The following is a 14,449-nucleotide window of genomic DNA, read 5'->3' on the forward strand; positions in this document are numbered from 1 at the left end:
GGTGTGAAATTTTACAAACAAACAGATAAATTTAAACTATTTATAAGCGTTTTCGAACAAAAATAAATAAATTTACACTATTGACCCAAAAAAAACAAACAACAAAGGAGGAGCCCCGCCCGGGGGGGGGGGGGGGGTGCTGGGCTTAAGCTTAGCTCTTGAGTACTTACACATTTTTATTAACATTATTATAGATCATTACACCTTCTGAATTAAAACGTTTGGGGGTGGATAAGCATTCAAACTGACTGCAAAAAGTTAGGACAGATTTTGTTGGTGAAGAGATATGATAATTAACTGGACAAATTTATTTAGTTTTAAATATCATCATCATCATCATCATCATCGTACTCAGTATATCCCATCAATAGCAAAGCTATGGTAGGGTCTGAGGAGGGTAAGATGTAGGCAGTCTTACCTCTACCCCATAGGGATAGAGAGGCTGCTTCCGGTGAGACCCCCGGCTCGATAGTAGTTTTGCATCAAGCCTTGGACATAAGGCACATAGCACTCAATCATCGGGACACCGGCTGATCGGTGCATGTACCCTTATCTTTCAGCTATCAACGCCACTACATGATGCCTGATTAACCGTCCGTCACTTTTAACGTTATTTTCACGAGATTAGTAAAATAACGTCAAAATTAGTGCAATTTCACTTTTGCCCACCCGAGGGTTCACACATATATACATCATATGTGCGCACCGCAAGCAGGGCTATTAGTTTTAAATATAATAATCTTATATATTACATTATAAGCAATAGTCATTGTAAATCTTCATCAACACTGGTGTCGTGTTAAAGGACCATTTATGAATACAAATTTATACGAACTGGAAATGATTGTTTCTTATAAGGAACATGTGTGAATAATGTAGTTATATTTATGGTGACAATGAGACGTCAATGACATAATGCTTATAAATTTAGCTTGGACCAACTTTAAGAAAAAGATTGACAATTATCTCCATCCTTTTTATGTACCTAGTACTACAATTCGTACGTTGTCATGATGGTTGGATGTGCTCGTTGGAACAATTAACATACAACGAATAAGTTGTTATATAATTAATTTTACATTGGACTTCTTTTTAAATGATAAAATGTTAGTTGTTACTCCTTTTGAGTTATTAAGATCATTTTATTACAATATCGACCGGAGCTGAAACCTGAAACTGGGTTCATTTAATAAACGAGAGTCGAGAATGGACATGTGCTTATTAATCTTATAAGCCTAGTCATGTCTATTATTCATATGTATTTTTATAAAAATTCAAAATATATTATTATAGTATAACTGTGATAAAAGTAAACTATATAGTTAGCGTACATATATTATGTTATACACAAAGTTATATATATAAAAAAATACATATGTAAATGAAAACCAATTAAACCCGAGTCAAGTTTAACCTTTAAACATAGAGCTTGAAATGATTTAAGTCCAGTCTCCCTTAAATTAAGTTATAGATGTCAAGCTCATATCCAGCTCCTGTACATTTTAGATAACATTTTGATTGGCATACACTTTTTATGTCTAAATATGCAAGCACCATGTGAGAATGCAAGTGTCATGCGTTTTTATCATGCCTTAACTTATTGAATCAATCACCATACAATAAAAACATAAAACCATTTAGGGGTGTATGATTTGGTTTAAATATGTAAAACGTACGTTCAAACCGGTCATCGATTTGGTTTCGCATATAGTGTTTTCTTTAAGATTTTGATTGGTCAGTTTTATATATTTCAAACCGTAGTGAACGGTTCTGTTTGCCGTTTATACCCAAAACCGATTGTATAAAATCAGACCGGGGCATAAGAATATATTAAGCTATTTCAAAAACTTTGAATAAAAGATTAGGCTATACGTAATTCTAGCCTATTTCAAAACTTTTAGAAGTTTAATACACTGGGCTAGTTCGTCTACATCTAGTAAGAATTGGGCTAGTTTGTCTACATGTAATAAGAATTCAAGCATCCAAGGTGAGTTTTTGTATGTCCACTTTATAAACTATTTGACTTGTGTTATAATGACAAATTAGATTGCATTCAAAGCATTTTAATTTATATAACACCTAGTAAGAAGAAAAAACCGTAAAACCGAACTAGAACCAAACCGTTAATGATAGTTTGTTTGGCTTTAATTTTCAACACTTCGGCTTACGATGACAAGAAAAACCTTTACTAATGGTTTGGCTTAAAAACCGTCAAAACCAAACGGTAAACACACCCTAAAACCAACTTTAAACGTGATTCATGTTTATTTTATTTCTAATATAGAGTAACATTAATATATTGCAACACACTTTTAACTGAAATTACGAATCATATCATTAATATATTGCAACACACTTTTAACTGAAATTACGAATATATGATTGATGAACTCCTAACCACCATATCTGTTATTTATTTATTTATTTTTACCATCAAAAGTAAACTATAGTACCAACCAGTACCCTACTAACAAATAAATACATAAAAGAATGTGCAAAACAGATTATCTTTTAGACCACCCCCCATGGGGCGCCCTTGGTCGTGGGGCGCGGAGCCAAGAGTCGTCCCAACGGCCGGCGCCTTTGTGGTGTGAAGGTGGCCCCCCACTCCAACAGACCTCCATCTCACACACACACACACACACACATACACACACATATATATATAAATGGACGCCCTTGGAGCATTGAACCATAGCAGGACATTATTGGTTGCGACTTCGATGCCCCCGGCCCTGACGTGGCACTATGGAGGGGCTTCGATGCCCCCCACCATAGAGGATGGTCTTAGAGGGTTAAAGGTAAAACCAACAAAAATTCTTTTACCAATAGATACATGCATAAAGGACTTCTACGGTTCTACCATTCATATCACATACTTTACAATAAAATACGAGCAGAATCCAAATGGCATGATATAGTTTTCAAATACGCGTAAAATTTCATGTAAAGTGCAAATAATCATAGCATTATATGTGTATGTACATTTTGTTAATCCTTTCTCTAACTGTTTACCCTTTAATCTTGCCAAGGGAGTTCAATAAACTTAAATATCAATTTTAATTAACACCTGTTGAGTACACATCTACAAGCCTACATCTGACGGTAAGCTAATCTCCAGAAAGTACAAACTGCAAAGAAGAAAACATTTTGTAGTCAAAGATTTGACTTTTGTGGTCAAAGAAGATATTCTAAGGATTCTAATTCGATATTTTTCTTGTTTGGATTTTGAGAAAAGATAGATCTAGGGTTAAACTACATAAAAAGGGTATCTAGATACTTCAATCTCGACCTTAAAGGAATAATAAAATCATGACGGACTTTGACCATTACCTTGCAGACATGAAGGCCATTCCAAAGAAGACGGCTTTAACAGCTTGTTTTTGTCCAGCATAATCAAATGCTAATGGCAGCATTTCATGTAGTGTTAAAAATGCCATAACTCCACCAACTGTTTTTAACAGAAAAAAAAAATTATAGTTAGAAGAAACATTAAATATAATTGGTGTTTTAATTAATGATATGAAAAAGAAAAAAAAGGAAAACTTAGAACCTGATCCTAGTAAGCCCTCAAGAATCTCGGGATCTAGGCTACTTGGAAAGAGGTATGCTGCAAAATGTCATATATATTATGATAATTATCAGAGTTACAATTATAATTAGCAATTTATCCATTCGGTGATACGAGAATATACGATACCTACATTATGTTAAAATTCATACCTACAATAATGACACCCAAAGGCTCAGCAAGGCCAGAAACCGTTGCCAATTTAAACGCCTGCCATTTGCTGAAGTAAACAAACACAATTTTGTTACCAGAAGTCTTTTAACAATTTCATTTATGGTAAATTTTTAGGTGATAATTTTCATGAGATATAATTTAAATCTAAAGTAGTGTCACCTCTGTGTTGCAAAATAAACTGGAAGTGCAACAGCAACACCCTGTCAAAGCAAGACAGTTAATTAACTGCATAAATACACACATACACACAATATTATTACCTCGGGGATATTGTGCAAGGCTATGGCTAAAGCCAAATTAAGACCAACACGAAGACCCTACAACAGAGATATGAAGCAATATAAACATTTAGTTTCAAAATAGTGAAGGAATCAAGCAAAATATAGTTTCAATTGCTTATAATTGGTATAAATAGTTGTTTATATATCTCCTAAAAAACTACATATTTACCTTGAGTGATCCGAGGAAAACAGCCATTCCTTCTGGAAAATTGTGTAAGCTTATGCCTGCAACACAGAAATCATATTTTTAAAAGTATTAAATATTTAATGCATGAACTACATATATAATTTCATAATATCAATTTTCATTTGCATTTCAAATTATATGAAGAAGCCTTACCAACTGCTGTAATAATGCCACTAAATAAAACTTGACGGCGATGCTTTTTCATAATATCTTTTCCACCTTCATCCCCTTTCTTCTGTTAATTTGCATAAAAGTTACCGTTATGTAAGCAACAAACATGCCAATATATATTCATTAAGAAAAAAATATTGACCTTTTTATTTTTTGCGTCTATTGTAGGAGCAAGTGATGGTTCCGGAATAAAATTAGCTATGATGGCAAAGAAAATGACACCTCCAAAGAACTGTGAAAAATGTTAGATTCTTGAAATGGTATATTTGTAATTTAAAAAGTACCGACTTACCCATATATTGCCTTTCAGAAAGCCAATGGAATTTATCGCGTTATGGGCTAAGTCAAAGAAGGATATGCTTAGCATAAGACCTGCAGCAAAACCCTGCATTAAAAATATTGAGATTTCTATGTAAAATGAAAATAAAATAAACGGGACTTTCAAAAATACAAATTTGTGCAAACCTGTAAAAGTCCAAGCATCTTCAAGTTAGGAGCTTTAGTCAAAATTACAAAAAGTGCCCCTATTCAACATGTAAGATCACATATTAGAATTGAAGAAAACATAATTATAACAAATTCAACACAGCAATAACATTTGCTATACGGTTTAGTTTAGTCACCAATTTTCGTAAAATAAAAACAACAATTATGAAGTAGCAAATGAGAGCATTTATATCATTTGCTCAAAGATCATTTGTAAACTAAAAGCATTTGTATGAAAACTGGTTAAAGATCTAATGCTATACATGATAAAATTGTTGTTCATAAAAAGAACAACTTACTAGATTCCTTCGTCAACGACTATCGCCTAAATTGATTGAAACTTAACAACCGAGAACACATAATTACAAGCATTTCTTCCCTAAATACAGATAAGTTTTCAGAACTCTAGAGCATCAAAATCATGTAAAACAAAGGTGCAATTTGACTTTGAGGATCATAGATTCATACAAGCTAATTCTCACACGGAGGCGTGTCTTGACAACCAACATTTGCATAAACCTCTTGCATTTGACACTTTTGGTTTCCTCATGCCTGAAGCTATGGAGCCACTTAGCCGAGTCCAATAAGTCACGCATACTAATGTTATGACTCCAAGATCTATCAATGTAGCTTTTTAAAAACTTGGTTTTGCAATTCAAAAGGGGGCAGCGGCACAGCTTGTTGCCCATTTTCCTTCTGTTTTGATGTAAAACTACGAGCATGCTTGGGATTGAGTTTGAAAAATGCTTATTGGCTTATTGGTGTTTTCAAAAAGCCAATAAGTTAAATTGTGTTTGGCAATCACAAAAGTCTTTTTTATTTTAGCTTTTTGAAAGAGTTAGAAAGCAGTTTTCCAAAAGCCTCAAATCCTGGCTTTTCAAAAGCATTTTCCAAACTCAATCGCAAACATGCCCTACTTTTTCATCATTGTAATAAATAATTTTAAAGAAAAAAATAAAATTCTTAAATTCTAGATTTATCCAGATTGTAAACCTTATGAGAAAAATATAACAACCACATTAAAGAAACCTCATATATTACTAACTAAACCTAGCCCTAATTGAACCAATTGACTAGGTTACAATCAACTCCAACTAATACAAAACAATTAAAACACTAAAACCCTAATTTTTGAACTGAATAAGTAACAGCGGTTGAGCTGAATTGAGTAGAATGAAAGTCAATTAGGCAGAATTGAGTAGCATAGAGTAAACATAGAGTCATTAACAAAGTATAATTGAAGAATTAGTTAGTAATTGACTGACTGACTGACCTAAAGATGTGCTTAATCCACCAACCATTGAGAGAGAAAGAGCAACCAGTACTTCTGAATCCATCCTCTCAATCAAATTGTTAAAAGAAAGAATGGAAACAGTATGTTAAATGGAAGGATTGAATGATGGTTATATGGTTCTTGGAGTTGGTGTTGGTGGTGATAATATGCGAAACTGCTGACAGCAGGTCTCCGGTTGCCCCCAATTTGTTCCATATTTATTCCAACTTTATAAACTAACGTCATGTGTCCAAAACGCCAAAACAAACCCACCCTTATCATTTTCTTGGATTCCTTTTATTAAAAGTAACTTTGATAAGATTATTCAGAATCCTTATTATATATAGTTTTAGTTTATTTTCGTTAACCATACCAAAATGGGTACGTTATAAAATGTTTTATAAAGTAGAGGTGCGAAAGCCGGTTTAAAACTTAAAATCGGTTTGGGTTGGTCAATAAAAGTAAAACCGGTTTATGGTTGATTTCGGTTCAGGTTGAAACCAATTTATCGACCAGGTTACGATCAGTTTTGGTTCGGGTTTTGACCGGTTTTGGTTTAGTTAACAGGTTTGGAACCGGTTACGGTGTAAAAAAAATACAAACTGGTTCCGAACCTACGGTTTCAGTCTGTTTCAAACCGGTTTCTACATAATCGGTTTTAAACCGGTTCGGTTTTGGTCTGATTTTCAAGTCATTCGATTAACTGGTTATTTTGTCCACATCTATTATGAAGAGGCATCCAATTTTTCTTTAGAACAAATTAGAATGTTAAAATTAAGTGTTATTGATAAAATTGTCATTACAGATTATTACCACCTAATGGTTCGTAACGTTGAATTATCAAATTATCATTATAGATTATTACTTAACTGTTGTTACATTTTGTCTCAAAAGAAGAGTTGTGAAAAGCAAATAGCACCTTATGACCGTCAAGTCATACATGATGGAGCGAAATAAAATGACAGGTATTGGTAAGCCTAAATCGTGTTAATATGGTATTATTGAAATATTTGGTGTCACTCGACAAAGAGATCCACACGCATGGACTCATGGAGTGTATGGTGTGCCTTTCCTAATATAAGCGAGAAGGATGGGTCAAGTCCAACACATGTTAATGTGAATACAAATGCTAAGACTTATGATCGATATATGTTACATTATGATAGAGATCTTATTCTAGTTTTGTTACTTAATAGTCTATTGTAATTTAGGGAGGGATTAAATGTAATTTCTATTTCTATAAATAATAATCAATAGTCATTCAGGGGGTAAGGAGAGATATTACATAGTTGAAGCTCATTAAGCATGAGAAGGGCGTAGCCCTGGACCACTTCGGTGGTTAATATTCCAATTATAGACATGTGAGATCATCTTCCTCAAATCAATATAGTTTACACTTTTGATTTTATCTTTTCTATACTTCCTAATCTAGTATCTATCACATTATAGCATTTATTTTCATTTAAAAAAAAACAAAATACAAGGCATGTTTCATGCGTCTAATATTAAAGTGACATGGCCCTTAACTGTTTAATTATAAATTAATCAACTTTTTGGTCAAAATTAGTATTTAAAGTGGTGTACATCATTTAATTTATTTTTTTTTCAAACAATAAAATTAATACAATTTCACTTTTAACAGAGTTTTGTTTTTTTTTCTTTTGTTTTTCAATTTGTATTGTGAGTTGAAATCTTAGTGACGATTTTGACGAGACATGAAAATTAACATGTTTGATAAAATCTCTTTAAAGAAATATTGAATTATTAATAATCTTTTTGACTATAAGGCAACCAGTTTAATATATACCCGTTTTGTGATTCGAGTTCATAGAACACTATTTGTAAATTATTTTAGCCTTTTTATTTGCTACATGCAAGTGTTTCAAAACCTAAGTAAACCCAATTTACTAAATGTCTTATCAAATCCTTAGTCGATGATTCCATACCCACAATATTTAATAGGAAATAATAATAAATGGAGATGTTCTTAACTTTGATTGTAACTCCATTTGACAATAATTTATTTTGTTTCATTAGTAACAAACTATTGTATCAAAATGACATAAATACTAAGGTCATGTCACATATTAGTGTTGAGAGCATAATAGGAAATGGTCTTGAGATTATTATTAGAGTAGGATATGATCGTACATGTGATGTGATCAGACATGCTTGCCAGATTATGGTAGACAAATGTCTTAGTTATACATACTTGTCAATCTAATTTATTTACTTTGCACACAAAGCTGATAGCTTGATTGAATTGAACACGATCGATTTGATACATTTTTAAAGAAGTTTATTTCGTATGATGCACTAATTTTATGCATGAAGTGAGGTGAACATAAAGGTTAAACACTAACGTTAGGTTGAACCAATGAGTAAATGCATCTAACTAAAACAAATAATGGTCATTATTTTTTTTAACGGTCAACGAATCCTTCAAACGGGCTACTGGCTAAATTCACTACATCAGGATACACTCGTCTTTCGATCCTGGAAATTCTCTCACCTAAGGCCAACGCCCCTGAACATTCGTTCGAAGACACGACAATGAGGTGAGATAAAACCCGTTCAGTTCAAGGATCTAACTAGTGAAAATCGCATACTCGCTCAGTCTACTATCACCACCTTGGTGCCTATGAAACTAAATGTTGTAGGCAGGTTTCGAATCTGAGTCACATGAAACACCAAATTTCTTTCTTACCACTGCATCATTAGCTCATTAGCAAATACGGGTCATTATATAAGTCAATTTAATTAATTCATAATTTTTTTTTGGTTTTAAAAATCTAATCCATAGTTTCATACAATGGGCCCCAGCCCCATAGTTGACATCAAAGTAGGCTTTAGAAGAACAATGATTGGACCCCAGCCTCTTAGTTGGAAACTTGGAATGAAACAGCTTAGCCCATATACTGAAAAAAGCACAACCAGCCCAACCCAAAAGCGGGTAGGTAGGAACCAGAAGCGGGTATTGTTAAAAAAAAGTCAAAACCGGGTCCGAGTAGGAACCGGTTCCAAGTATAGTCGGGTATTTGACCGGTTCCATCGGGTTTTTTCTGGGTTTCGGGTAGTGTGGGGTCGGGTTTTGACCGGGTATTGGCGGAACCGGTTCCACCGGATACGGGACGGGTCCGGTTCCGGGTATAGTTTCGGAGGGAAACCCAACACCCGGTCCATATCCGCGGGTAGGGTAGGGTAGGGTAGGGTAGGGTCAGGTCCAGTTCCGGGTAGGAATCGTCTGATCGGGTTAGGAACCGTTTTTTTTTAATCTCTACCAAAAATAAAAGTGCTTTGTTTCTTCTTCCTAGCCATCGTTGCCTGTTGCTTTTAAATAGGGCTATGCGTTAAGTGATTTCTGCTTAAACCAAACCAAAAATCAAAAACTTGACTTTGGATTTTTGAAATCTCTCCTGTTACAATTTTTCATTTTTCTCAATGATTTGGTTCAGTTTCGATTTCGGTTTTTGTAGGGTTACCATTTAGACTTGAAAATACTAGAGGCTTTGAAAATTGAATTTGTGCTTAAAAGGTTGGGCCAATCTTTATGTTATGTGTTAAGTTATTATTTTACACACTTGGATGTTATAGTTTTTGGGTGCCAACAATTTTTACACAAAGAATTTGACTCCAAAAATGTGAGATCACATGACATGACAAACAACTTAACCACGTGTTTCATGCTAACATACTAATACTATGTTCACAATGTCCAATATGACGTCATTCGATGACTCTATTCATTTTTCTTGTATTTGCCATACTGGAATTAAAACCGAAATAATCAACACAAAATTTAAATATATACATATAAAAAAAACTTAATTGTCACTACCATAATAACTGTAATTGACGGAAATACCCTCAACCGTTTTATCAACTTTAACACCATTCACCCCGTCGGTAAACACCTCCGATCACCCAATAACTCAACCGTAAGCAGAACACTCGTGACGTAAGCACGATAACTGATTGATTGAAAAACCGTTATTAAACCGACGTCGCTTCACACCTTAAGGATCTTCGCAGCTCTAACAACCGGATTCTCACGAGTAATAGCCTGTCGTCCGGCGGCCTTGTAATCGTAGCAACAGTCATGCCGATCAGAGTACCGGTGATCGGAACAGAACATCTCACCGCACCGGCACCTGAATGCCGTCAATCCGACCTTTCTACGGCAACCTGAGCACCGGTTTACCGGCGGAGAACGCGAATTCCGGTCCAGATCCGGCCGTTTTGTAGAGTCAACGATAACACCGGTCTTCATATCCGATGGTGTACAGAAGGCTAGGGTTTCAGGAGCCTTGAGGTGATCCGTAGACTCCTCTTTGTTCTCTGTTTTCTGAGCCATAGCGAAAGAGAAACGGCGTCGTATCAGAGAATGAAATGAAATAATATTAATCGGGAGGTTTTAGAGAGAGAAATAATATTAATGGGGCCGGTGAGTTCGTTATTGGCTTGACGAAAACGTGAGGTGAGGTGAGGTGAGGTGTGGTGTGGTTTATCGAGTGGGATTTAGATCATATTTGACGTGGCTCATCGAGGAATATGAGAAACGATTGCGGACACCAGCCACACACGTGAATGTACACAATCACTTAAGTTGTCATGTTTGGTTTATTTTTACGGTTTACGTGTATTGTTGTTTCAAAGAAAATTTAAGTGTATAATTCTCTAGTATTTGAATTGAATTTTGAGTTAAATTCCATTTTAGTACACGTGGTTTGTTTAATTACGCAACTTTAGTACCGTTTTTGAATATATTATAAATGACCACTTCATATTTTTAAAACTTGTCATTTTAGGTTGCATAACGGACGCCATTTTTTCTTGGAGTTGGTCCTTTAGTTTTTGTTGTTCTGCTTCCAACCATGCCATGATGTCTGGTGGCATGGTTGCCTTGGGACGTGTTTTGTTTTTCTCTTTGTTTGTGACGGTAGGGTGAATGGTGGACGTAATAACGACACCTTCACCAGTACCGGTTATGTTCAAAGGTTCCATGTTACCTTCTGGGTTGGCCCTTGAGTTCTGGCCAACCTCTTTTGGTGTGGTCTTGCCACTCATCTGAGTCAAGAACGGAGTGATTGTTTAGTAACTGTTCTAGCTATATGCACGGATGGCGCCAATGAAGAAACACTAATCCACCCCTTAAGGTCTAACACGTTAGTCCGAGGGATTAAGATAAGTATTCCCCACAATGGGTTATAAAACCTTCCTTGGCGCATATGAGTATATCCTGCAAAACAGAACACCGTGAGCTCGTTATGAGGAATGGGGGGGGGGGGGGATTCTCTCGTAACCACCCTTCGGCGTGAGAATCAGTATTTGGTAATATGGAATATATATTTGATGAGTATGAGAGAGTATGTTTTACCATTTGGAGATCCATTGGTATTTATAGCCGGAGGAGAGAGAGAAAAGGTGGCCAACCACGTTGTCATTTCTTTCCACCAATAATATTTTCAATTCGTGTGATTGTGGAGGTTGGTGGAAGTTGGTGAGCATCATGGCCTTTTGACAAGGACATTTCGTAGACCGTTTGTACTATCCTTCGTGTGTTGTTCCATCCTTATTGGTTGGGTGTTTATTCCCATGTGGATTGTACCTTTTTGTCCCATGCTTGTGGGACCTTTGCGGTACTATTCCCTAGGCGTTAAGGGATACGTATTATTTGAATGAACCACCCGGCGGATAGCGATTACTCTCGCCTTTTGTTCCGCCCAGCGCTTTGGTTTGGGTATTATCCTTGTTAAATGGTGGGTTCAATACCCTACCTCTACACTAACCCAGTTTATTATTATCCGTTAAGTAAGGGGCAATTTGGTAACTCGTTATTTTCGTTATTCTTTCCTTATTTTTTTCTTTTCCTTGAAATAAAAGGGGAAATCAACGTTTAAAAAGAATAGAGATTTGCCCATCTCATCTGTTTAACTAAACCCTCGATCTAACCATAAGATATACATAATCTTTTCCTCACTGCCAGCAAGTTAACCACCACCACACAACCATTGAACCACCACCACATAGTCGCTGAACCACCACCACTATACAATTCCGGCGACCATTGTATTACAGCCCCGACTGAACCCTAACTGAAGGGGTGACGATGGTACTAATACTAATGACCGGAGCCAGAGGAAACAATCGTAGACCACCGAGACTGTCACCGCATCTCACACCACTTGGCCACCATTCGTCAACCACACAATTTCCCGACCAACCCTCTCTCTCTCTCTCATCATATCTGAATTGCTAAAACCCCTCTCGATTTTCTGACGACTCATCAGAAAACTTGTTGTTGGGGGTGTTGGTCTTCGATATTGTTTGGGTGGTTTTTATAAGTGATAGTGGCGGTCTTTGGTGATGGGGGTAGTTTATGATAGGCATATGTATTCAATGGTGGTAATAGTGGTGACCGGTCTTCATATAAAAAAAACAATGGTGGTAATAGTGGTGGTCTTCATATATAAAAAGAAAAAAATAAAGAAAATAAAAAAGTTACTAAATTACCCCTGACTTAACGGACAAAATAGATGGGGTTAGAAAAAAAAAGTACTAAAATGACAAGTTTTAGAAACATGAAGTAGCTATTTGCAATAAATTTTAAAATGGTACTGAAGTTGCGTAGGTACTAAAGTTGCGTAATACCACATGTACTAAAATGACACTTAACTCTTGAATTTAATAATGTAAATACATACATTACGTAAATGTATGTATTAAGCGAAACTATACCGTGAATCACCCTTTTGCTAGTATAGTATCAGAAACAACATATTTGATACTAACTTGATGAGAAACTTCGTCGTTAAATGTGGAAAGGAGACTGAATGAATGAAACTACTGTTTTGCTTGTAAATCTACAAAAATTAGTTACACCGGTTAACCTCGTCAGATACGTAACTTCTCCACCTGATTCGATTGCTTACATGAGGATAGGTTCTGGACCTAGGACTAGGGATCTGATGGGCTTTAAGTGAGTTTGAGTTGGAGTGAGTAAAGTAGTACGTGATGCTAGCTCAATTCATGGGCTCATTGGCGTGCAGGATTGTATTATTTGGTTGTTTACAGTAAGTTTCATGGGTTCATAGGCGTGAGGGATCGTATCATTTGGTTGTTTACAGCTTTTGCTATTTTGCCCCCAGTTTGTTAAGGTGTATTGAATCACTTCTATTCGAGGGTACGTCAAAATTTGTAGTTCATGACCCTTAGTAGCTTTCATTCTCTACCATATATCTTTATCAAATAGTACCATACTTTTCTAATTCGTACACGTGTTATGCCTACGTTATTTTGAAATGCAGTGAGCAACGATTTGTGTTGATCACCTAGACATGACTACTATCTACATGACAAGTGCTCATTGCTTTTTTAACTAACACGATATTTGCCTTTTCATCATGCCATGTGTACTTTTGTTATTGGTGCATTTTGAAAGTTCTTAAGAAGTAATATATTCTCGTCGCAACATTTCTCCTTATAAAATAACTATTAATTACATTGTTACATATAATTTGTTCGCCTCCTCCGGTACTTGAGACTAGCTCTCTATTACAAGTTTCCTGGACCATCTTATTATTGTTGTTGTAGTTGCATTCTTCATCCGTATGCGTCGTTAACTTTATTTTCTCCTACTTTCTCTATTTTTTAAATCAAAACACAATATTGGAGCTTCATGTCCCTTTATGGCTCTTTTAACTTAGTTTATTAAGTGCTAACTAGATTCCTTGGGATTCAAACGAGGACCTTTGCCAATGTTAGTCACATTCACCTTACTTTACCCCAAATGTTTGCCATTTATACCAAGTCAATAGCTTTTGCCAACAGTGGAATCCCTTTCAACTCTTTCCTCATGAAAATCCTTGTTCGTCATGACATACACTTCTCTTAGTGTGCCCCTTTAGCTAAAATATCCATTTTGACATCTCTTGTTCACGCTGCAAAGTTTCTTATTAGGTGATTCTTTTCAGAATTTTTTTGCGCCCCAATGTGCCATGATTCGATCTTATTTCACGAAAATTGGCATAGAGCCAAATACAAACAAGCCAGATGGGTGTAGGATTTTCCAAACCCGTGCATGGTAAGCTCACTAACGTAGGCTTTTCCATACATACCATCTTATGGTACATTAGTGGCCGGGCGCATACGCCGCCGCTTACAACAGCTTGTGGGAATTTTACTTCATTGAACACCAATCCGTCTGATTATACAACACATATATAAATGATCAACTTGAAATACTTGTCTAAATCAGTACAAGTAGGTTCACCAGACAAGAACTTCAAACACCCTATAAATCATCA

The 14,449-nt window shown here is 35.7% G+C and overlaps 1 protein-coding gene and 1 pseudogene across 1 annotated transcript; both read right to left on the reverse strand.

The window, feature by feature from the left end:
- Window positions 1–2,900: 2,900 nt before the first annotated feature.
- Window positions 2,901–6,268, reverse strand: LOC143620145 (zinc transporter ZTP29-like). The gene is made up of 12 exons (XM_077091896.1): window positions 6,144–6,268; window positions 4,850–4,908; window positions 4,677–4,769; window positions 4,527–4,616; window positions 4,367–4,448; window positions 4,196–4,251; window positions 4,006–4,062; window positions 3,905–3,945; window positions 3,724–3,791; window positions 3,554–3,610; window positions 3,334–3,451; window positions 2,901–3,131 (listed from the first exon to the last, which is right to left on the reverse strand). The coding sequence occupies exons 1-12, from the start codon at window positions 6,205–6,207 to the stop codon at window positions 3,086–3,088; spliced, it is 831 nt and encodes a 276-aa protein (XP_076948011.1). The 5' UTR covers window positions 6,208–6,268; the 3' UTR covers window positions 2,901–3,085.
- Window positions 6,269–10,152: 3,884 nt separating this feature from the next.
- LOC143620228 (zinc finger A20 and AN1 domain-containing stress-associated protein 5 pseudogene) lies at window positions 10,153–10,497 on the reverse strand (annotated as a pseudogene).
- Window positions 10,498–14,449: the final 3,952 nt, after the last annotated feature.

Source organism: Bidens hawaiensis, unplaced genomic scaffold (genome assembly GCF_021521415.1).
Source record: "Bidens hawaiensis isolate Kalapana, Puna unplaced genomic scaffold, B.hawaiensis_p1.1 tig00002553_1, whole genome shotgun sequence".
Classification (NCBI taxonomy): domain Eukaryota; kingdom Viridiplantae; phylum Streptophyta; class Magnoliopsida; order Asterales; family Asteraceae; genus Bidens; species Bidens hawaiensis.

Coding starts and splice junctions, on each gene's coding strand:
- LOC143620145 (XM_077091896.1), bottom strand. CDS start 6,207: ATGGATTCAGAAGTACTGGTTGCTCTTTCTCTCTCAATGGTTGGTGGA. Junction 4,770..4,849: donor AGATGCTTGGACTTTTACAG/GTTTGCACAAAT, acceptor TTTTTAATGCAG/GGTTTTGCTGCAGGTCTTAT. Junction 3,611..3,723: donor TTTGGGTGTCATTATTGTAG/GTATGAATTTTA, acceptor GACATTTTGCAG/CATACCTCTTTCCAAGTAGC.